At 44.6% G+C, this 25,239-nt stretch overlaps 1 protein-coding gene across 6 annotated transcripts in view; it reads left to right on the top strand.

Annotated features, from left to right (window-relative positions):
- Window positions 1–369: 369 nt before the first annotated feature.
- The window catches only part of TASOR2 (transcription activation suppressor family member 2), a 77,084-nt gene continuing 52,214 nt past the window's right edge, over window positions 370–25,239 (top strand). For 2 of the 6 annotated variants that reach the window (XM_065552666.1, XM_005311846.5), the window contains exons 1-4: window positions 942–1,490; window positions 17,631–17,776; window positions 22,163–22,258; window positions 23,068–23,140. In XM_065552666.1, coding sequence (XP_065408738.1) covers window positions 1,211–1,490; window positions 17,631–17,776; window positions 22,163–22,258; window positions 23,068–23,140 — 595 coding nt within the window. In that variant the 5' untranslated portion in view covers window positions 942–1,210. Of the gene's footprint in view, window positions 607–941; window positions 1,491–3,384; window positions 3,408–17,630; window positions 17,777–22,142; window positions 22,259–23,067; window positions 23,141–25,239 lie in introns of those variants that run through there. The other 4 variants (XM_042859493.2, XM_065552671.1, XM_005311849.4 and 1 more) reach the window with 4 other exon arrangements.

The raw sequence follows: 25,239 nt of genomic DNA, 5'->3' as shown, positions 1-25,239 counted from the left end.
GGATGCATATAGAATGGAACATATATTGAGGAGATATATATACACACATACAGAGAGCATAAACAGGTGGGAGTTGTCTTACCACCTCTCTTAATTAATTGGCCTCTCAGAGGTGGTAAGACAACTCCCACCTGTTTATGCTCTCTGTATGTGTGTATATATATCTCCTCAATATATGTTCCATTCTATATGCATCCGAAGAAGTGGGCTGTAGTCCACGAAAGCTTATGCTCTAATAAATTTGTTAGTCTCTAAGGTGCCACAAGTCCTCCTGTTCACCTTTTTAATAGTTATGTTTCCTGCCTTTCCCCTTTAAACTCTCCTATTCTCTTTAAATGTTAATCCTGATCCGCAGGCCGAAGACTTTCATTTAGATGGAGACTCTAGACTTCGGATTAATGTTATTCATTTACTGTGCTCACCCACGCCACGCGCTGGGTGGGTTTACAGAGCTGGATGCACCATTCCTTCTAACGAGGCAGGCTTTTCCTGAAACGTGCCAGCTCTCTCTCTTCCTTCCCAATCCCCTCCAGGCTGCCTGGGAAGGCGAAGTGCGGATTCCAGTGTGTATTCAAAGCCTGCGACAACGAAAACCCCGTTCACACGGTAACACCTCTTTCTGAGGATCAACTTTTGTGGCGCATGGTTTTTTAAGCTCAGCCAACGGGTTGGCTCCCTGCTCCTGCGTGGGGGGGAGAGGAGGGGAAACCCCAATCCCTCCACTCCTCAGCATAGATGATGGCCACGGGGATAAACTAAAGGCTTCGTGGCACTAAGGCGAATCAACTCCCCCCCTTGCTGGTTTGCAAGCGCAGCTCCTGGGCGGATTGCGCGGTGACCTTGCGGGAAGTATAACGCGTTAGCTTTCCGGTTCAGTTTTCACTTTCTCTCTCTCCCTTTTTTTTTTCCCCTTCCTTCTCCTGCCTCCTTTTCCTCCCCAGCTCCGTTTTACTTCCTGGGGCTGGCGGATGGTGTGGGCAACCTCCCCGCGTCGGACATGTTTCCCTTTGCTTAGCGATGTAGCTTCGCCTGCCCAGGGCAGGTGATGGAAGAGGAGACCGGGCATCCGGATCAGAGAGGGGGGGAAAAAACCAACCACCTCCCAGTCATCCCTGGCCCTTGCGCCCCGCTTCCCTGGCAGCGTGTGGCAATCCTAGCGCCAGCCTGAAAGCCAGGGAAACCCCAGGCACCCCCTTTGCCCCGCAATTGAATGAGTGGTTTCCCCAGTTCCCCTCCCATCATCCCTGGATCTGAGCCCCGGGACGGGAAAAGCCCCCCCTGGTTTTTCACTGCCCGGGAAGGCGCAGGTCCAAGCCCCCCCAAAGGCAGCGGAGGCCGGGCACTGCGCTGCAGCGATGCGGAGCGGCGCGGAAGGGCTGCCCGGTGGGCGGCTGCCCAAGTGAGGGTCCGGGAGCGGGTGGGTGGCAGCGAGAAGACGCCCCCTGCCATGGGAGAGCCGCGGGACCGTGGCACCGCACCGGCTGGCACAGGTGAGCTGATCGGGAGGGCGAGGGGGTTCTGGGCAGGGTCTTGTCTTCCCTTTAGGCCGATCTAGGCAACAGGGCAGGCTACTCCCTGCACAAGGGGGTCAGCGTGGGGGTCATTTGGGTGGGAGGGGGGGTCAAAGTGTGTGGGGGGTGGGTGGGAGGGGGGTCTTTTTTTTTTAATAATATCAAACCATCCACCCAGCTTGGCTGGACTGTTTAACCCTCTGGAGTGCCCAAGGGAGGCAGTCACGTGGGCATGTGGATTTGTTCCCTTCAGAGATAATTATCCTGGTTTGGGGGAGTTTTTTTTTTTTGCAGATTGCAGGCCGCCTTAGCCATCGGCACAGTCCAGTCTCCTTGCAGGGGTGGTTTTATCCTTAAATCTGCATTGGTGTCTTAAGGAGCCTGTACCATGTGATGCCTAACTCAGAACTATTGCTTGTAAAGGGATTGAAGAGGAAAGAGATTTTTTTTTTTTTAAGTAAAGCAAGGGCTGTGTGCTCGATGCTGTATTAACCATGCCAAGGAGCCTATCCCCAAGAGGTTATCCTTTAAACAGGCAAACAACGTGGTCACTGAATAAAGAAAGAGAATGGCACTGAGCTACCTGTTGATAATGCAATGCAAGAAAAGGGCAAATCTAAACAAACCAAAAAATCTGTGCAAAGGTCACAAACCAGTGTGACCTCTTGAAAAACACACACGTGAAAAAGAAATTGTGTAGCTTCACTTTTTCCATGGAGGAATTGCTCCTTTACTTGAATTATTATAATGTATAGCATTTCTAAACAGACATTTCTCATCTGGAGACGAACAGCAAAATCTTCGTACCGCCCTGCTGTCTCAGGAAGGTTTTTTGTGTGAAGAAAGTTACCTGGTTGTGATAAGTGAGTGGGTTTTGGGGAGAGAGCTCGGAGGTCAGCTTATTTGTGTATTGGACACTTATTATTTAGGTCCCGAGTCTGCAATATGCATTGGCTGACCCCCCCCTGCTCCTGTGCTGATTCTCTGCCCCTGGAGAGGCCTGTTGTGTGGATCATGTTGCAGGATGAAGGCCTGAGTTATTTATTAATTTTGCACAATGGCTTCAGATTCTTTTATTATTGCCAGTGCCACTTCCGAGGCAGTAAGACTCAGCCAGCATTTCATAAGAGGTGCTTATAAATTGACATTAAACCAGAAAAAATTGTAAAGGGTCCAATTTACACACAACTCAAGTCTGAAAAATCCATTCTTTGTTTATCGTTTGTCACTTCAGTGTTCTGCTTAGGGATGGATTATTTGTTCAGTGCTATAAAGGTACGGGACAGCCAAAGGAGAGTGTTGCGGCCCTAAAGAGTGTGTAATTTGTTATACAGGGGTCAAGTGAGTTTGTACCCGGGTGGCTAGTCCTTGCCACCGTGGCCACACTGCCTATTTTAGTGTGCTAGCTAAAGCACCTACCCAATTAGGGAAATGCACCGCCCAGCTCCTGGGTAGACGTACCTTTTAGAGTCCATATTCTCTCAACCTGATCCTGCAATGTTATATAATGTTTGGTCTGTTTTCCTCTTCAGTTAGGCATGAGATTCCCATTACTCTTAGGACTTCTCTCAATACTCAGGCACATCTAATATATTCAATTGAAAAAAAAATTAAAGAGGAAACCGAGTTCCTTACACATCCAAATGACATGGTTTTCTGCAGGTAGGCACAACAGATATGGATTACTTCAGCTACCACCGGAATACCACATCTGGGTTGAAACACAACAGCTGTTTGGTCAACGAACAGCAGGTTTGGAGGGAAGGTGAAGAATATTTTATCAAATATACACTGTATGTGATAGGTGGAATAAATTACCTGCACTGCAACTGGACGCTGCCGTTAGGAAGGGTTTTCTGCTACTTCACAGCTTGGGTTTTCTGCCTACTTGAAGCTGTAAGTATGACTCAATGATAGCAAAGTAATTTCCTCTGAGGACTTTTAAGCACATGATTATATCTTCACTGTTGAGTCAAGCAGGAGGAGAAGCTGGGCTGTGTGGGAGAAACACTTGGGCCTAGTCTATGCTTAAAAATTAGATCCAGCCAGCTGCGTCGTCGCTCAGCCTTGTGAAAAATTTCACACCCTGAGCTCCATAGTTAGGTCAGCCTGATCCATGGTGCCCACAGTGGAACAGCTTCAAGAGGAGAGAGTGGGGGAGCCCCCACATCAGAATATCCCACAGCTCGGTGATTAGAGGCAGTAGCCTGAGAAGTGGGGGATTTCAGTGCGAATCCTTTCCTCTGTCCGCCCTTCAGGGGAATTGAAACTAGGGGCTGGTCTACACTGGGGAGGGGGGGGGGATCGATCTAAGATACACAACTTCAGCTACGAGAATAGCGTAGCTGAAGTCGACGTATCTTAGATTGACTTACCTCGCATCCTCGCAGCGTGGGATCGATGGCCACGGCTCCCCCATCGACTCCACTTCCGCCTCTCGCCCTGGTGGAGTTCCGGAGTCGACGGGGAGCGCGTTCGGGGATCGATTTATCATGTCTACACGAGACGCGCTAAATCGATCCCCGATAGATTGATTACTACCCGCCGATCCGGCAGGTAGTGAAGACGTACCCTATGTCTCTCACATCCCCAGGGAGTGCTCTAACCACTGAGGTAAAAGCTATAAGGTGGCCACCTCCACTACAACCTCCCTCTGCCAGATTGTAAATGGGACCCGTTCTAGTAGGTGGCCCTTAAGCACGCCCGCTGGATTGGGCCCTTCTCGCCTCCTGGTTCGTGAATCACTAGGGCTTAGGAGGGAGATAGGTGTCCCGATGCCTAGAAGGAGGCAGGAATGCACGTGCCCAGAAGCAGAAACTGAGATACTGGGGCAACTGCTATCCTGAAAATGTAGGGACCGAGTGTGTTTAGGCGCCTACAGGGTTCACCAGGAATTTTGTGCGTTGCAGTGAGGCCTAAAACTGGGACTTAGGTGTCTAAACCCCAGACTGAGACACCTAAGGACCTTTGTGAGCCTCACCCAACATGTTCAGATGTGGGTGGCTAAATCAAAGGACTGATTTTTAGGGGTGCTAAGCACACTAGCTCCTATTTAAATTGACAGGGCCACATGGGTACTTGGCACGCCTGAATATCAGCCCGCATGTCAATGCCTAACTTTAGGCACCCAAGTTTGAAATATCTGGTGTAAAGACTTGCCTAACGTCACAAAGGATGTCAGTTTCTGAGCCAGGACTAGAATCCAGGACTTTAGACTCCCTATCCTCTGCTCTTACCACAAGAAAATGCTGTTTCATGTTTAATTCAGGTATAAATATTGCATTTTCACCCTAGTATCAATTCCCCTCTTACATTAATAGGAAGTATAGGCCCAAAATCCAAGTTTGGGTTTTGTTGTGTTTTTTTTTTAATGCAAAATCTATCCAAAATATTTCTTTAAAATATCCTTCTATTGGGCTTAACCTTCCCCTGGCTTCCCTGGATACCCAAATTCTTCATCATTGTGCTTCTGCAGGTGAATCAGAAAGTGAAACTGATTAGACACAAAAATGAAAGGGAATACAATAGAACCTCAGATTTATGAAAACCGGAGTTGTGAACTGTCTGGTTAACCACACATCTCATTTGGAACCAGAAGTATGCAATCAGGCTGCAGCACAGACCAAAAAAAAAAAAAAAAAAAAAGCAAATACTCTTAAGTATAAAACTACTAAAAAAAAAAAGGGAAAGTTAAAAAAAATATTTGACAAGGTAAGGAACCTGTTTCTGTGCTTATTTCATTTAAATTAAGATGGTTAAAAGCAGTATTTTTCTTCTGCATAATAAAGTTTCAGAGCTGTATTAAGTCAATGTTCAGTTGTAAACTTTTGAAAGAACAACCATAATGTTTTGTTCAGTGTTACGAACATTTCTGAGTTATGAACAACCTCCATTCCCTAGGAGTTCATAACTCTGAGGTTCTACTGTACTCTAACTTGTTTAACACTGTACCCACATGATTTGGAGGACAGAAAACTGGAGGCTGCTAAAAGTGGTGACTGGATTTTGGTGAGCCATAATCTTAGAAGTGTAGGGCTAGTCCATCTGCCCGCACTGAGACAGGAGCAAGTTTACCTAGACCATCCCTGACAGATGTTTATCTAACCTCTTCTTAAAAACCTCCAATATCAGGTAACTTGTTCCAGTGCTTAACTATCCTTATATTTAGAAAGTTTTTCCTAATATCTAACTTAAATCTACATTGGTGTGATTCAGAAAAATCAGGAGGGCTATATGAAACAGTTTTGTTTTGTTGGAGGAAGATCATAGAGGAGGGGTAGGCAACCTATGGCATGCATGCCAAAGGCGGCATGCAAGCTGATTTTCAGTGGCACTCACACTGCCCGGGTCCTGGCCGCCAGTCCGGGGGGGCTTTTCATTTTAATTTAATTTTAAATGAAGCTTCTTAAACATTTTAAAAACCTTATTTACTTTACATACAACAACAGTTTAGTTAGATATTATAGACTTATAGAAAGAGACCTTCTAAAAACATTAAAATGTATGACTGGCAAGCGAAACCTTAAATTAGAGTGAATAAATGAAGACTCGGCACACCATTTCTGAAAGGTTGCCGACCCATGTCATAGAAGAACCAGAAGGGAGAAAGCTAAATCGTGCCCTAAGATATCCAATACAGAGAGCAAGGAACAGGGAAACATTTAAAGTGAATCAGGTGAACCAGAGCAAAAGAGAAACATGAGGCCTGAAAAAGAGTTAGAAATAAGAAATGTGGCATGTTATTTGAGGATCAGAAGATTGTGAGCATACTCTTCTAGATGTGTAGGCTGCAAGGAAAAGTATCACTAATTTCCTAAGTGCTAAAAGGTCTTTAAGTCCTGGTGAAAGTGTGGTAGATTTGGGAATACTCAATCGGATAAGTATTTGCAGTTAAGTGAATCCACAACAGGATAGCAACCAATTACTGGACCATCAAAGGAGATTATCTCCCTATTCCAACTACAAAAGAATAAGTGAAGCCACCCAGGGAGGTATTTGAGAATAAGGAACTAAAATTTTCCAGGAGTGTTTACTGATTTTGGGTTCCTGACTTGAGACACCTTTCTGCCTGAGCTTCCCAAGTGGTAAAGACCTGCAGCTCCCCTCGATTTGGGTAGTATGGGTGCTCATACATGTGGGTAAAAATAGCCCAAGGAATATCAAAGCTTGGCAATCTAGACAGAAGCCATCCTCTAGCTTCCTAGGGTTATAAAGAAACTGCCCCTATGGACAGGTTAGTCTGTAATTGTCTGTTACAGGAATTTGCTAGTGCTATCGGTTGTTGTCAGATGGGATACTGGACTACTGGTCTGACTCGTTAAGGCTTTTTTCCATCTTAGAATAGGAGATACCTTCATGCCACAATCACGCCAATGTGATAATTACATATTCTTTTAAAATGCGCCTCACCATGGGCCTGACTCAGGGCACAGTGAGGTAAATGGAAAGACTCCTGTTGCTCAGTGCTTTGCGCATTGGCCTGCTAAACCCAGGGTTGTGAGTTCAATCCTTAAGGGGGCCATTTAGGGATCTGGGGCAAAAATCTGTCTGGGGATTGGTCCTGCTTTGAGCAGGGGGCTGGACTAGAAGACCTCCTGAGTTCCCTTCCCACCCTGATATTCTATGATTCTTTAATGGAGGTTGGAATAGGCCTAGGAAAATGTGAAATATAAAAAGACTGTTGGAATCCTCTTCCTTTCCTTCAAAACATCCAGGTGGCTGCAACTACCCTGGCTTCTTCCAGAAATTATAAACGCTGATCTCACAGGCAAGGGCGATTACTCAGGCACGCCCTTGCTCCGGGATCGGAACATACAGCCTTGCAAGTACTCCCATCCCCAGGGTTCACCTCAAGGGGCATGACTGTCTCCTAGGCATACCCTCGAGCTCTTATGTCATGTTTATCCCCCTGGCCCTACAGCTGTGATCACTAGACGCACTAGGCACTGTAAACCCTACTCAGTGCTACCTGTGTCTGAAATACAATACTAGTACTGTTGCCAGTGTCTCATAGTGGAGAGCTCAGGGAGAGAAGTGGGGGAGGGGTAATGGCCAAGGGAGAGAGAATAGGTCAGGTAACAAGGGAGGAGATGACAAAGGGGAGCTGTAGAGAAAAGAAGAGAGAGACAGTGGTATTGTCCAATTTGTAGGAAGGAACAACGTTGGAATAGGAACTTTGCTCTCAAAAATCTGTCTCACTCTTGTAAGGGTGGGACTCTGTACCACTCAAGCAAATTTCTTGAAATGAATGCTGCCTGCCTTGGAAAAGAGGGCCTGCGTATGACAAGGCAAGTGCCCTAACTATTGGAGATGCTTGGAGCTTTATCCATCTTGCTTTCTGAAACATTCTGGTGCCACGGAGCTGCATATACAGACTCATCAAAGAAAATTATATTTTTTTCCCCTATACTGTGATTTGCTGAGTCCCTGGCAAGAATCTAACCATGCAGAACTGTACTTAGAAGTAGTAGACAGTCAATATCGATATGAATCTAGGCTGAAATCATTTGCCTTCCCTGTAATTATAGTGTTTTGTTCTACAGGTAGAGATTCTGACATACAGCAAAGGAATTAATTTCTAAGCATCTGTTCTTTGCAGTGCAGTAAGTGTTTGTTCCAAAACACTGCACTATATGCTTTATAAAAGTAATAACATGTCACCTGATCCATGAAATGATTGGTAGACTACGTCCTGGGTTAGCCTCTGGTGGCCAATTTCCAAGTACCCATAATAACAATTAACCATGTAACAGTCTGTTAATTCTACGCGTATTACTACTCTTGGAGCAATGACCTAAATGAATTTTACATTATCTTACTAATTAGGAATACTTTGTTGTAGTCAGATGATAAAAAGTAGCATCTTTCATATTAACATATCTCAATGCCTTACAGACTTAATATATTTATAAATGGAAGCGCCAGCCCTGCAAACTTTGATGCCTAAGAGTAACTTTACACATGTGAATAACCCCACAGATACCCATAGGAGTAGGTGGGTGAGTAAAGTTACTCACCCGCATAGGTGTTTCCAGGATTGGCCCTTAAATAGCGAAGTATGATTACAGAATATAGCTAGAGACTCAAAGTTAAAAGGATTTAATCAAGTATGTAAGACTACTTACTCATTTTATGCTGCAGAATTCAAGGAACTCTCAGTACAACTTGTATAATAACTGGATGCCTGGGATTACTAAAACAATTAGCGTTACAAATCTAATTTCCTTTTCACCATTTATGCGGTTACTTTTCTTTCTCTTATTATACTCAGCTAAGATCGTGGCAAATAGACAGTTTCACTTTTGTTTCTATTCTTCTCTGTTTCACTTTCAGCTTCTCGGTACAGTGCAGACACTACAGGAGAATGCTTAAAGCTGAAACGGCTGTTTACATTAACATGAAAAAAGCTTTCAATTTTTTAAGTTTTGCAACCTTTTTTCAATGCAGAGTCTAAATTCGGGCCTAAATATGGTTGAAAGTGCCCCTTTAGCCTTAAAGAGAACCTGAGAATTTTACTGAATTTCCAGATTTGTTGCATTTTCTGTAATTGTTTCCTCTGATACATATCTACATACTAACTTTTTAAATTTTCCCCAGTTTTTACTGAATAGCTTATGCTTTAGGTAACATAACTCCTTGTTTCTAGTCAACTATAAATGTTCTGTTTCTGTCACATTTCAGAAAGCTTCCCAGGCTCTTGTGAGGTTGCCTTGTTGAACCTGATCCTGAAAGATGCCAACCACTTAAAATTCTCATTGATTTCAGTCCATCAGGCCCTTAAAATGCATTCGCCTTCTCGTACAGGTTTATGACCCTATATTATCTCTCTTTAGGCTCAGTGTGTCGTTCACCTGCTGCTTAGTTTATATATAAGGACCACCAGCTAGGTATGGTCTAAGGTTCTCAATGCTGCAAGTACTGACACATACAAGTAACTTTATTAATGCAGCCAGTCTGGTCAAACTCTGATGCTACGCTCAGTAGTAAGCACCGTGCCTGGTAATATTTGCAGGATTGAGACTTATGAGAAGGACACGCAAGGCCCAGTGGCAAACTTGTAGCTTAGGGTTTTTAATAATGAAAAATATCACTCAAAATTCCTTAAACGATTATTAAAGCAATAGTGATTCAAGAATAAATCCACCAACAGGCTAGTAGTGATTGCAGCATATCATTTAAACATTCATGTGTTTAAGGACAAGGTCTGCCATCAGTTTCACTCTGGTTTATGTGGTTCCTTAGGCCACATGAGGCATTTACCTGGGCGTTGCCACCTCCCCCTCAACACATAAAAGCCTCTCACCTGAGTTTAGTGGTGCTTTCAGCCGGGGCTAGCTGGCTCAGCCAGGGGGTGGGTTAGAGCCTGAATTCTGCTTTTACTTAGGCAGGTAACCTGCCCACTTTGCAGTATAGACACAAGCTAAACCACTTGAGTTCTCAGTCCTCCAGTGCCATCCCATAATTCCCCCCGTGTACCCAGAAGGACGGACACGTTCTCCCACAATTCAGTGGGAGCTCAGCTTACTGCTGCACAAAGAACCGTGGGATGTGCCCCCAGAAGTCTGGGGGAGCGCAGCACCAGTGTGGACGCAGTCACTCGGGTAGGGCGTTGCGGGGCGGCTGCTCGCACCAGGGCTAAGCTAACCTGGGTGCTGATCACCTGAGCTAATTCTGCAGCTGAAACAAGCCAGTGGAGTCTGAACTCAGTGTCTTTGCTGTTCACTTGAGTTCTGCTGTCTGCCAAATTGTGTCTTCCAAGCCACAAATAGCCCACATTGGATGTAGCATTTGGTCACAAAAACTAAAAGGCTTGAATTAGCTGCATGCTGCTGCCTTTCCTCCAGGCAGACTGTGGCGCTAGTTTTGGACACCAGGGAAAACGTACTGCTGAAGGAATATGTTAATAATTCTGCAAACCTGGGTGATGAGAGAGACAGGCTGAGGTGTCAATGCACCATTCCTCTGGCTCTTTTTTTTACTTAAAAGACAGGTCGTGTTGCAGAGGAATGGTGGGAGGCTCCCCATAAATGTGCGGGGCTTTATTTGGAAGTACGGCAAGAAAGAGGGGATTGAATCTTCAAGCCATAAAGGGGCCCATGATGTTTTTTAGCAGATTAACTCAATTATGTTTCTGAAGTTAGCCAGGAAAAGTCATTCATGGCAGACCTGGGTGAATCCTCTTACCATCAGCTCCTTTTCCGACCAAAGACACAACAGTACACGAGGCCCAATTGCTCTCTGGTGAACCTTAGGAGAAGATCTGTTTCTCAGAGAAAAGCCAAACACCAGGCTGTAGCCACTTGCAGGGTCCAATCCAACCCCTTTGAAGTAAGTAGGAAGACGGGCACTGACTTCAGTGGGAGTTGGCGCAGAGGGACTTGTTGGACACGCCCAGTAGTCTCCTGATGTTATTGTTCGAAGTCTGAGGCCTGGTCCACACACTGCTTTTGTATGAGTATAACTGTCTGTTAGGGGGGTGAATCTTTTTGGCTGGTACAGTTCAAGCAATTCAATCGCCCAGGGTGGCTGCAGTTATATATAAGTGTGTCTTACACTACGAGCTCTGGTCTATGCTTAATGTTTAGGTCGACATAGATATGTGGTCAGGAGTGTGAAAAGTTCCCACTTCTGAGGGCTGTAACTGTGCCGACCTAAGTCCCACCCCCCAATAGATGCAGCCAGGGCAACAGAAGAACACTACCGTCACTGGGGGAGAAGGTGTTCCTATAGCAACGGAAAACCTGTTCCAATGGTGTAGGCTGCGCCATGGGGTGATGCTGGCATGGCCCCCGATCCCTTCCCTGTGAAAACTGCCTCCACCTCCTGAAAACTGCCCCACTGCCCCCAAATCCCACCCCCTGTAAAAATTGCCCCCTTTCTCCCAAAACTGCCCCCCAGATCACCCTCCCCCCACAAGTGGCCCCACTCCAGCCAGTCTCCGTCGCTAGGGGCATGCACCGCTGGTCCCTCTCCCAGCACTTAGCGTCGCCGGTGTCACCTGCTCACTCGGGATTGCTGCCCACAGACAGGCCAGGCTACTCGGAGAGAGGTAAGCATCCTCGGCTGGGCCTGAGTGGGAGAGGAACCAGCCTCCGGGGAGTCAGCCAGGCCTGCAGTTGAGGGGAAGGGGAAACCCCCTGCCCCACTGTCTCATCGCCTCCAGTCTCACCCTTCTCCTTCCTTCGGTGCCCTCACAACCAGCCTCCCTCAATGCCCTCTGCCCCCTCAGCCCTACCCCCAAATCCCAGGCTCCACCCACACACTCAGTCCTGAGCCCCTTGACCCTACTCCCAACCCTCCTAGCCCCCATCTTCTCCAAACTCAGCCCCCTCGTGCCCCCAACCCTACCTCATCCATCCTATCTTCCCTCATCCCACCTTTCAACCCTACCCCAAACCCCCTAGTCCCCATGCCTCCACACCAAAACCACTTAGCACCCCCATGTGCCCTGCTCCCAGTCCCAGCCTTCCCCACCCACAACCATAGCTCTCCATCTCCCCTCCACACTCTGTCCCCAGCCTCCCCCACCCTAGGACTCCATCTCTCCGCCCCACACCCTTCTTCTTTTGCCCACCCAGCCCCACATACCTATCTTCCCAACCCCCCTTTCAGACCTCGTTCCCTCAATTTATTTCCCCTGCCCCCACCTTGTCCGATGAACCCCTACAACCAGGATAGCTCAGTGGTTTGAGCATTGGCTTGCTAAACCCAGGGTTGTGAGCTCAATCTTGAGGGGGTGATTTGGGGATTTAGTTGGGGATTGGCCCTGCTTTGAGCAGGGGGTTAAACTAGATGACCTCCTGAGGTCCCTTCCAACCCTGTTATTCTATTCTGTGATTTAGAAAGCCACATTCCTGAAGATTAACCCTTCAGTTGACTTGCCCCTCAAATTCTCTTCCACTGCCCCCCAACCTCTTTATGGGGTCTCTGGGCCCAGTTGAGCCCCTCTCTTGCAAAGCACTGTACAAGGCTTCTCACCCCTAATGGGCTTATTTTCACTTGACTTGTGGTGAAATACAAATGGCTGCATTTCCCCCTGTGAATTTCAGTATTGAGTCCCGTAGGCTTATGCCAACGACCCTCCCTTTAATGCCCACTACCTCTGTTGATTAGGTTCTGAAAATTATAGGAGCTTCCTGCAAGTGGCTACCGCTGGTCCTGAAACCAGGTGTAAATCCAAAGTGTTTAAATGAGAATTAGAGAAAAAGCGAGAAATATAATTACAAAATGTGGCATTCAAAAGAGATTGTTTTACAGGCAGACAGAGAAATGCCATCGAGTTGAGTGTAAGGTCTAGCTTCCCTCAGCGAGTAATACATAAGTATCAGACATTTTAATAGTGCTTTTTATTCGAAACGATCCCGAGGCATTAGACAAACACAGGTCCCAATACTGTAATTGGATCTATGCAAGCAGACTCTTAGATCCGTGTGGAGTCTCACTGAAGCCCCAACACCCCAATCTTACAAACGCATAGGTGAGTGACTCTTGTGAGTAGAATCATAGGACTGGAAGGGACCTTGAGAGGTCATCTAGTCCAGTCCCCTGCACTCATGGCTGGACTAAGTATTAACTGGACTATCCCTGACAGGTGTTTCTCTAACCTGCTCTTAAAAATCTCCAATGATGGAGATTCCACCACCTTCCTAGGCAATTTATTCCAGTGCTTAATCACTCTGACAGTTAGGAAGCTTTCCCTAATATCCAACCTAAATTGCCCTTGCTGCAATTTAAGCCCATTGCTTCTTGTCCTATCCTCAGAAGTTAAGGGGAACAATCTGTCTCCTTCCTCCTTGTAACAACTTTTTATGGACTTGAAAACTGTTATCATGTCTCCCCTCAGTCTTCTCTTCTCCAGACCAGAACCCCAGTTTTTTCAATCTTCCCTCATAGGTCATGTTCTCTAGACCTTGAATCATTTTTGTTGCTCTCCGCTGGACTTTCTCCAATTTGTCCACATCTTTCCTCAAATGCAGTGCCCAGAACTGGACACAATTCTCAATTGAGGCTTAATCAGCGCGGAGTAGAGAAGAAGAATGACTTCTCATGTCTTGCTTACAACACTCCTGCTAATACATCCCAGAATGGTGTTTGCTTGTTTTGCAACAGTGTTACACTGTTGACTCATATTTAGCTTGTGATTCACTATGACCCCCAGTTCCCTTTCCGCAGTACTCCTTCCTAGGCAGTCATTTCCCATTTTGTATGTGTGTAACTGATTGTTCCTTCCTAAGTGGAGTTATTTGCATTTGTCCTTATTGAATTTCATCCTATTTACTTCAGACCATTTCTTTAGTTTGTCCAGATTATTTTGAATTTTAATTCTAACCTTCAAAGTACTTGCAACTCCTCCCAGCATGGTATAATTTGCAAACTTTATAACTGTACTTTCTATGCCATTAGCTAAATCATTGATGAAGATATTGAACAGAACTGGACCCAGAACTGATCCCTGCAGGACTCCACTCGATATGCCCTTCCAGCTTGACTGTGAACCACTGATAACTATTCTCTGGGAACGGTTTTCCAACCAGTTATGCACCCATCTTATAGTAGCTCCATATAGGCTGTATTTCCCTAGTTTGTTTATGAGAAAGTCATGTGAGACAGTATCAAAAGCCTTATTAAACTCAAGATATACCACATCTACCAGTTCCCCCCATCCACAAGCCTTGTTACTCTGTCAAAGAAAGCTATTAGGTTGGTTTGACATGATTTGCTCTTGAGAAATCCATGCTGACTGTTACTTATCACATTATTATCTTCTAGGTTTCTTCAAATCGATAGCTTAATTATTTGCTCCATTATCTTTCCAGGTACTGAAGTTAAGCTGACTGGTCTGTAATTCCCCAGGTTGCCTTTATTCCCCATTTTATAGATTGTCACTATATTTGCCCTTTTCCAATCTCACCCATCTTCCATGACTTTTCAAAGATAATCGCTAATGGCTCAGACATCTCCTCAGTCAGCTCCTTGAGTATTTTAGGATGTATTTCATCAGGCCCTGGTGATTTGAAAACATCTAACTTGTCTAAGTAATTTTTAACTTGTTCTTTCCATATTTTAGCCTCTGATCCTATCTTATTTTCACTGGCATTCATTAAGCTAGATGTTCAATTGCTACTAAATTTGTTGGTGAAAATTGAAACAAAAAATGTCATTTAGCACTTCTGCCATTTCCACATTTTCTGTTATTGTTTCCCCCCTCTCATTGAGTAATGGGCCTACCCTGTCCTTGGTCTTCCTCTTGCTTCTAATGTATTTGTAGAATGTTTTCTTGTTACTCTTTGTGTCTCTAGCCAGTTTAATCTTGTTTTGTGCCTCGGCGCCATTAAAATCACAGGGACGACCTGTGTGAGTAAAATGATTTACGAGCTTACTTCCTTCACCAATGAAATTCAGCCATCACGGAGGTGGAATGTAAAATTTGGGACAGGAAGGGAAGAAAGCTAGTATATTTCAATTGAAACCACTGAGGAATTTTATATAGGTAGAATAAAATTACCTCATCTGATTTACAGAAATAAGTCTGACCTCCCATGTTATCTTTTTAATATCTTCAAGATGTGAGAGGAAAAGCTATAGACAAAGCAAAATAAAGAGGGGGCAGGAAAAAACAAACTAATATATTCCTCTTTATCATCATCATTAGGTTCAATAAGAGAAAATACATTTAATATCTTTCAGATGTTTTTCTTTAAGCTGTTTATATTTTTCATCTTTGTGTGTTTAGGAAAAATAGTTCTGCTTCTTACTTTTTTACTTCTACTTTTTAAATAATAATCCCAACAGAGTGATTAGTACAATACAGGATAGATAAAGGGCAAATGTGAGCAGGGAAAAAAGAGGTAACTTTCCCACAGGAAGGTTAAAAGAGAAAAAGGCACTTCCGAATAATTAATTTCCATAATTATACACCTGATGTCCATTCTTGTCTGTCCTCTAAATGCATTTATTACAACAATTATTTAACTCTGGTTTTCTACTGATATAATTGCCTTTCTTCATACCTTTCATTTGATTCACATAAAACTAGAGTTTATCTCCCTTTTATTGTTGTAAATCATATGCTGCAGAAATGCAAAATCAAATAACTCAGAGGCTATAGACAACATTGCCCATGCTAAATAAATTAAAAGCTTGCCAGTTTGGAAGTGTTGGGCTATTATTTTCCTTATGTTAGATCTTTTTGGATCTGAGTAATTGACAGGGATAATGGGATTTGAGGACTAGGGAGGTTTTTTATTGCAAAGAAGCAAAAAAGAAAAACCGTCAAACTCACTTGAAAAAAAACGAGATCATAAAAGTGAAAAATGTGGTGTGACAGAGACTAATTATCTCTTACTTAGTCATAGCTATGATGAAGATAATACTTTTCACGTGAGATCTAACCCCTTGTCTTTACAGATCTCCTGGTATCTTTCTTAAAGCAGCACTGTACACTGAAAAATTACTCTCAAAATGGCATTGTGAGCTTTCAGTGACTTCGAGCTCATGTTCTATTTTCAGTTCACAAGTCAAAAACGTCTTTTCTAATTTGTCTGTACTGCAAACTAAATCTGTGAACTGAAGCCCCCAGCTTGTGCACCCTCACCGGTAATAAAGATTTGTAAAGTCTTAGGACCTTAATTCAGGATTTCCTGTATGTTAAGTGTTTGTGTTTTCTCTGAATGGATTTTAGCAACTATAGCTCTATAATAATACACTGTTTTTTCCTAGTCAAATATATTTACGTATAGTTTGTAAAGTTTGGGATCTGTTATGGCATGAATCACCAGTTGCTACCGTTACACCTGGGTTTGCAAGGGCCTTTTCTTAGCAGGTGAGCAGTATACAGTCTGAAGAAACTGTATTAATGTTCGTTTTGTGACTGGCTGTTTACCACAGTTCTTTTGGGGGAGCAGTGGTAAACAATGCGTTTTTCTGCTTTAATCATTCTCTCTAACTAGAATTAATTCTTACTGCTGAAGAGTGGCTTCCTGGGAATGGGCAGTGGTGTTTGGCCTGAGATTTCTTAAAGAGGGATTGGGATTGCCTGCATGTGGTTAGTGACCTTTGTTCAATGACTGGTGTATGTAGTGTAAATAAACAAGTTACACAGAGAAAATACCCTGACTCCACATCATTGACTTCTCTTCCAAGACAAAGCCGACCCCCAAGGTCCAAACAGACACTGCTGCTCAGCAGAGGGACAACAGATCTAAGATATTATTTGTAATATTATGATCAAATCTGGCATTATTAGGAATCACAAACATAATTTGCTGTAAGGTCTCATTTGTCCCTATTATTTAAATGTTATTCTCTTTGGTTTTGCATTTATATAATTTGCAAAAAAAAAACAGGGCTGTGAAAAGGAATTTGAAGGTGTGCCTGGTTGGAATAAAATAAGTCTTCCTCAGCTTCATGTCTCTTTAGAGAGGATTGAGAGAAGGGGTCCTGTGAGAAAAGTGTGAGGACTGAACTCAGTAGTCATTAGAGATTATTAATGAAGCTAGAGGAGATCAGTGAACTCATGTTCTTCCTGTTTGATAGTAGTTTAAACTGCAGCTATAAAGTATTGTAGATTGCATGAATTTGAGGGTAGTTGCTACCAAGAGACTTCCCAATTCAAATAGAAACTAGAGAGAGCTTGATATACAAGTCCGACGTAGAACTGAGTTGCATGCACCAGGGAAATGAGTTGAGACCTCACTTCCCCATGTACTCAATTTTATTTTTCATTTTTAATTGTAATTTAATGTTAGGGTTTGTTGAATTATCAATAAGTTTAGCAATGTTTGTTATTGTTTTGCTCAGCTGCTACCAAAATCAGAAGAGACTCTTGTGCTGATCTGTATCAGAGGGATAGCCGTGTTAGTCTGAGTCTGTAAAAAGCAACAGAGGGTCCTGTGGCACCTTTAAGACTAACAGAAGTATTGGGAGCATAAGCTTTCGTGGGTAAGAACCTCACTTCTTCAGATGCAACCTCACTTCTTGCATCTGAAGAAGTAAGCTTATGCTCCCAATACTTCTGTTAGTCTTAAAGGTGCCACAGGACCCCCTGTTGCTTTTTGTGGTGATCTGTGTACACATATTGTCTTCATGAATATTTTCACTTCTTTATTGTTTTACTTACAGCTTTTCACCAAATGCCAGTGGATTCAAGTTCCCTTTACCAGACAGCAGTTTCAGTGCTGCATAACTCATATCTGGATTCCACATCTCGGAATGGCTTTCAGTACAGTCGAGTGACTTTGGTGAATAATGATGTCTTTTTAAAGGAGGTAAGTTTCGTGGGCGAGGGGTTTAGTTAAAGGTTTTGCAAAGGAGGGAATTCCTTCCAGGTCTTCCAGGGTTCTGTTATGTTCCATTGTTTTTTTGCCTGCCATTTGTGGCAGATGTTGGATTCTTTCGTTTCCAGCGTTCAGTTAATTTATACATCCCATTGTGACCTTTGCCCAATTTACAATTCCTAAATGAGTCGAGCAGTTTCTTTCTTTTCTCTTCTTGACCCTTCTGCTCCCCACCCCGCTCCTTCCTTTGACTGTGGAATAAAGGCTGCCAAACCTGCAGCTGCAGGGCCTCCTCTACAAGTCATGGGGGGCCCTCAGGACTGGTTGAAATGCTAATGCGATGCTTGCTGCTTCTAGGGCTTTTCGTATGGAGCGTGAGCTGCTTCCCGCTGACTTGAGCCCCAAGTTAAATCAGGATGTCTCTCCTGGCCCTGGCTTTCCAGTACCATCTTCATTTGTATTGTGCTTGAGGCTGTATTCTTTGAAGACTGCAGATGACTCTTTTCTCTGAGCCCCCAGGAACCAGGGCTTCTGTTGTCATTAACTAAAAATAGACCTGAAATCTTAGTCAGCACGTCACAGGGCAGGGTTCCCTCACCCTGGATTCCTCTCTGCAAGCAGTGCTATGTAACCCAGTGGCAAGTTCAACACCAAGTGCTTTATTTACGGTAGACAAGTCCTTGTCCCTCCAACAACATAAAACTTTTACATTCCCTCTAAGCAGGGGGGTGGGGGATGGAGGGGAAGGAAGAGACCTCACACCTCCCAGAGATCCTGGGCTTCACTGGCTCTTCCTTCCTGTCAACCCCTCCCTGCTCTTTCCTCTTCCTGTCTCTCTTTTAACTGTCCTCCGCTGAGGAGCTGAATCGCCTTGTTAACTGGTTAAACATCCTGTCCTTAGCCAGTTATCTCCTCAACTGGACGCACATGGGGATGATTGCCAAATCAGGCTTAGGCCGCTCTGACGCTGTCACACTGCATTAGAGTGGCACAGCTACGCTGTAGAGTGCAGACGTTTCCTATATCGATGGAAGGGGTTTTCCATTGATGTAGGTAGTCCAAGGCTCTGAGAGGCCTGCTCTACACCTAAATCTTAGGTCAACCTGGCCATATGGCTCAGGGTTGTGAAAAAATATCTGTTTGCCAGAAATGGGACTGAGTGACAGGGGATGGATCACTTGATGATTACCTGTTCTGTTCATTCCCTCTGGGGCACCTGGCATTGGCCACTGTCTGAAGACAGGATACTGGGCTAGCTGGACCTTTGGTCTGACCCAGTAGGGCCGTTCTTATGGCCTTATGCCCTCTGTGACATAGTTAGATCGACCTAGCCCCCACCGTAGGCGCAGCTAGGTTGCCGGCAGAATTCTTTTGTCAACCTAACAACAGTTTCTCTTTTAGATGAATATTATTATTTATATTATTGTAGCCTGGGAATCCCAGTCATGGACTCCTAAACTAGAAATCAGTTCATTTGCTATTTAACAATAATTTAGCAAACATCCACGTTTGTTTTAAAATCAGATCAAACCGTCTTCAATGCTGCAGTCACACATGGGCGTAAGTACAAAAACGAAAGCGTGCTATTCAGCCTACTGCTTTTCTAACTTGCAATCTCATCTTAAATCTTTTCTCTCCTCCCACAATTTTTAAGGAGATCTAATAAATCAATTCCATGAGAAAAGAAAAGCAATGTGAAGAAATTAGCTCCCTGCCTGATCATTTAGGCTCTGGTACCATTTTCTGTAGCATGGGGCTCAATTTAAAGCATCCTGTGTTGGAGTTATACAAATACTAAATCACTAGAAAAAAGGAAGAGCCTGAAATAGGGCTTTGGAGCGGAGCCTGGAGCGCAGAGCAGCTCCGGAGCAGTGGAGCTGCAGGTTTTTGCCTGGAGCTGGAGCGGAGCCGGAGCACAGCTCCAAAGCCCTGGCACTGAAATAAATTTGTTTTAAAAGAATAATATATGAAGATCAAATCTATATAATCAAACTATAAACACCCATAATTGCATTTGGCCAGTAGAAAGAATCATAGAATATCAGGGTTGGAAGGGACCTCAGGAGGTCATTTAGTCCAACCCCCTGCTCAAAGCAGGACCAATCCCCAGACAGATTTTTGCCCCAGAGCCCTAAATGGCCCCCTCAAGGATTGAACTCACAACCCTGGGTTTAGCAGGCCAATGCTCAAATCACTGAGCTATCCTTCCCCCCATGCAATGCTGAGCAAGTCCCTTTGTACACCTGGACCAGGGTTCTCACAAGCCTTGACAAACACACTCCTGTGCTTTCTACTGGGGAGTCAAACCATGCTTTCAAATGAAGTGTTAGCTCAGATGCCAGTGAAGAAATCCTTCCAGATGTGAACAGATGCAGCGCCGTTTTCCTTGTTCTCTAATGGTAGGAGAGTCGTGTCGACTGGGCACCAGCATTTAACTATCCTGTCACCTAAACCTTCTCCGAGAATAAACAGATGAGACAGTGGTAAAAATAACTGTTCCTTGCCTCCTGCTACTGATACCACCAATGGTAATGCACCATTAGGAGATTTTGAGAAAATCGCTAGAGTAGGCACAGCCACGCTTGTCTAGGGTGACCAGATGCCAAAGATGAAATATCGCGACGCCGGGTGGCGGAGCAAAAAAAAAAAAGGCCGCTGGCTGGGCCCCCCAGCTCTGCAATCAGAGATGCAGCGCTCGGCTGCTCCTCTGCCCTGAAAGCCAGCCTCCCTCCCGGCACAGGCTTGTCCCTCCTCCGCACGGAAAGCTGGTGCAGGAGGCAAAGTCCCGGGGGTTGGGGCCGGGAAGGCCGCAGGAGCAGGGGGCAGCGAGAACACACCCGGGGCCGGGAGTGTGTGTGGGACTGCCGAGCTGAGCCGAGCCACTTCCTTCTTCCCCCGCCGCCTCTGCTCCACTCACGGGCAGGAGGTTTCGGGTTACGGCACCCACACCCCGGACCCCCCACAGCCGCCGCGCCAAGAGAGAGGCGCGGACTCGGAGCAACTGCCCGACCCTCCTCTCTCCATCCCTCCTCCGCTGGCCTCCAGGCGCAGCTGCTGCACCGCACCACCTTCTTAAACTTCGTGGCGGCCGCGCCACACACGCTGGTGTCTGGCCTCCCTCCAGCACTTGCGCCGCCGCCATACAGCTGATTGGCGCGCAGGCCGCATGCGTGGGGAAGAGGCGGGGCGAGGGCGGGGATTTGTAGCATTTCTGTAAAGGGGCAAGACTGAAGAATTCTTTGTTTTGGTTTGCTTAGACCTGGGAAATGTTGTAGTTAAAGCAGGTCAGTTTGAATTCTGTCCGTTTTAAATATGTTTTATGTTCTAGAGAGGGAGTGTGTTTAGAGCAGGGGACTGGAAGCCAAGACTCCTAGGCTATACAGTATTCCAACTGCCTCATGCCTCAGTTTCCCCTTCTGTGAAACAGATATAGCATATGCCTACATCACATGGAAGTTGCGAGGGTAAAAAATGTACTGCTGCAATTCTTTTAATAATAATAAAAAAGGCCTCAAGCAATTAACAGACTATGATGAAGAGATGAACAAATAATACAAATACACTGCTGCTGGGTCTTGCCCACATGCTCAGGGTCTAACTGATCATCGTATTTGGGGTCGGGAAGGAATTTTCTCCTGGGTCAGATTGGCAGAAACCCAGAGGGCTGTTTACCTTCCTCTGCAGCATGGGGCTCGAGTCACTTGCAGGTTTAAAATAGTGTAAATGGTGGATTCTCTGTAACTTGAAGTCTTTAAATCATGATTTGATGACTTCAATAACTCAGCCAGAGGTTATGGGTCTATTACAGGGATGGGTGGGCAAAGTTCTGTGGCCTTCCGTGTACAGGGGCAGGAGGTCAGACTAGATGATCATGATGGTCCCTTCTGGCCTTAAAGTCTTTGAGTCTATAAATACTTGTGTTGAAAGGCTTTTTAGGCATTCCATGATCTGTTTCCCCTGCACCAGCAGTTGTGCATCTTACTAGCATCTAAACAATGCAGGTAGATGTTTCCTTGCATTGCTTTGGGTGTTAGTGATGTCACTGATATTTGTAGGGAAATCACAGACCCTGAACTTGGGTCTTGCTACATAAATAAAGGAGGAACTAATTATTAACTACCATATTTTGATTTATAAAATATAATTGTTAATACATATTAAGTATGTATACTTTCAAGACTGGAAAACCTTAAATGCTTTTTTTTTTAATTAAAGAAAAAAGCATTTTAGTTACCTTTAGTTAATGTTTGTAAAGCACTTTAAGATCTTTAAATGAAATGTGCTATATAAATGCATAATATTCCCTGTGTCACAATATTAATATGAGTCTAGTACTTGGAATATATAAAAGAAGCAGCCTTTTTGTGTCTTCTACAGTACAAAACTTTTAGCCAAGAAAAGGAAGCGAGTGGCTATACCAAGGAGGAACTTGACGAGACCTATGCATTTCTTCTGTTTGATAGTGAAAGAGAGGTAACGTGGAAAAGTTGTTCAGCATAACATATTGAGATGCTGCATCTTTGAATACTTTCATTTTCAAAGAGGCTCCTCCCCAAGGAAGTCCATCAGAATTATTCTTAAATGGTTTAGTTTCTCTTTGTAATCTGCACTGCCTCTTCATTGTGATCATTGCTGTATAAATAACCCAGAGGAGAATTTATCTGATAAAAAGGATTTGACAGTGACTCCTGATCTTTTTTTTAAAACTCTGTTGTTGTTATTGTTTGAGTGCTGACAGACTGTGCAAACAGAGGGAAAGGCATTTTCCCTCCCCCAGTGAATTTACAGTCTAGTTTAGACATGAGCAAAACAGCTCAGATACATTTAGAATGAAAAAGAACCTCAGTGACAGAAAACAGGAGTTTACAAGCATCCTTTTGAAGAAACTCTGTAGGTTGTGGAAGTAAAGTGCTAGAAGATTAAGAAAGTGCAAGACGTCAGCCATCTGTCTGCCAAGACTTTTCTGAGGGGGTGGAATTTTCCAAAAACTTCCAAAGCATTGTGTGTTGCATGAATATAAAATGTTCATTAAATGTCATAGCCAGACCTGATAAGTGGCTCTCAGCATTTAGGGCCCTCTTTCCCCTGACTTCAATGAACATTGGATCTGTCCGTAATTATATTCAGATCATAAGTGTCTTGTGGATGTGAAAATAATTAACTTTTTTGCAATACTTAAATACATTTATTAACTGAAAGTATGTTTGCTAAGTGTTGTAATAGTGACATGATAGCTAAACATCTTATCTTTAAAATAAATGAGGCTATAACTTATTTTGAAGGCAAAAGCAGTGTGTCAGAGTGGACTTCGTATAAACACCAGATCCCTTACCACGCTAGGTGATCCAGCGAAAGGTAAGATTTAAGTACAGAGGGGGAAAATATCTGACTTGTTATAATGAACTGCAAGCAGTTTCTTGAAAAGAAACATACAAACGAACTTTTATGACATTTTGTTCACTATAAAGTAAAATAGTACAAGCAAATCTAGATGATTAGGGCCACTGATATTTGTAACTTGTTTTACACACCCAACTGTATAGCTGATCAAATGCATAATTCAGAGGCTTACATCAATTTTACATTTTCAAGTTCAAACAAACAAACAAAAAAAACCATGCTGAAAAAAGCAACATAGACTAACAGACGTATCGGAGCATAAGCTTTCGTGGGTGAATACCCACTTGGTCAGTCGCATGTGGTGGAAATTTCCAGAGGCGGGTATAAATATGCAGGCCAAAATCAGTCTGGAGATCTGATACTTGACACCCTGAGAAGTTGACTTAAAATTTGAAACTAAGGCGACCTATTTGTTAGCATTATATCTTTTGTTTTAAACTACTTTTATTATTAGTATCAGGGAGGTGAAACAGATTTTTGGTTCCACCGAAAGTGATATTATTGTAACTACACCTCCTTGCTCAGGAATCGTACATTCTGGAGTCAGTGGACTCAAACGGGCGTAAAACTGAAGTAGTGTGGCAGTGAATCACACACACGTTTCTGAGAATTTAGACATGCATTTTTGTTTTTTTGCGGGAAGGGGGCTACATGAAAGCAATGCGAAAATAGAAAGTATCTGAAGTATTTTAATTTCTTAGTGTTTTTTCTCCTGCTTGACCTAATATTTTTGAACATAGCTCCTTCTATTGAAAGTAATTCAAGATATGTTGTGGTTTCATTTTTTTCTGATGTTTTGTACGCTAGCAGCTGCCAAGAAATTGTTGCCTATATGAATTGAAACACATAATCTCACTCCCTTCCCTTGCCACCCTTTTGTATATGGAAATCAAGGGATAAATGCAGCCAATGAACTGGAAGATATCGTTTTTGACTGTTGCTGGTAGCTATCTGTGTTTTTGGTTGTAAGCACTGTTGGATTTTCCCCACAGAGAAAGGGGGTAGGAGGTGCTGACTTTCACATAAAGCTCCCTTGTATCATGAAATACTTTAGAGTTATTTCATCTGGAAGTTGAGGGGCATGTAGAGGTTACAGAGAAGGCGTAGGAAGGTGTGGTTGTAATCTGGTCTGAACCACAGACTGTCCCGCTTTAGTTAACCCAGGTGAAAGCTGAATAAAAACAAGCCCTCAGAAAACACCACATATTACATCTGGTCTGAGCTCTCCTACTTATGTAAATTCCAAATTGATAACCCCAGCATGTATTAACCCTCTCAACGCTAGGCCAACATATGCAGCTCTTTCTGACCTTTCATCAGGTTTCACCATAGAGCGTCCTGATCCTGCAAACGCGTACTCTAAGTACTCCTACTAAGTCAGTAGGACTACTCACAGGAGTAGGCCCTAAATTTGGTAGTGCATGAGGTGCATTGTAACCAGTCATATCTTAGGGTTACCATATTTCAGCAAGCAAAAAAGAGGACGGGAGGAGCCCCGCCCTAGCCCCGCCCTAGCCCCGCCCCTGCCCCTCCCACTTCCCGCCCCCCCAGAACCCCCAACCCTCCCCCCGTTCCTTGTCCCCTGACTGCCCCCTCCTGGGACCCCTGCCCCTAACTGCCCCCCAGGACTCCACCCCCTATCTAAGCCTCCCTGCCTCTTGTCCCCTGACTGCCCCAACCCTTATCCACACCCCCACCCCCAGACAGACCCCTGGGACTCCCACGCCCCATCCAACCACTCCCCACCCCCTGACAGCCCCCCCCAGAACTCCCAACCCATCTAAACCCCTCTGCTCCCTGTCCCCTGACTGCTCCGATCCCTCTCCCCACTCCTGCCCCCTGACAGCTCCCCCCCAGAACTCCCAGCCCCCTACCCCCCCCGCTCCTTGTCCCCTGACTGCCCCCTCCTGGGACCCCTGCTCCTAACTGCCCTCCAGAACCCCACCCCCTACCTAAGACTCCCTGTTCCTTGTCCCCTAACTGCCCCCTCCTAAGACCCCCCCCAACTGCCCCCCAGGACCCTACCCCCTACCTGTACCCTGACTGCCCAAAAC

This window comes from Chrysemys picta, chromosome 1 (genome assembly GCF_011386835.1).
Source record: "Chrysemys picta bellii isolate R12L10 chromosome 1, ASM1138683v2, whole genome shotgun sequence".
Taxonomy (NCBI): domain Eukaryota; kingdom Metazoa; phylum Chordata; order Testudines; family Emydidae; genus Chrysemys; species Chrysemys picta.
The sequence above is the reverse complement of the archived record's forward strand: the minus strand, read 5'-3'. Positions and strand labels throughout refer to the sequence as shown.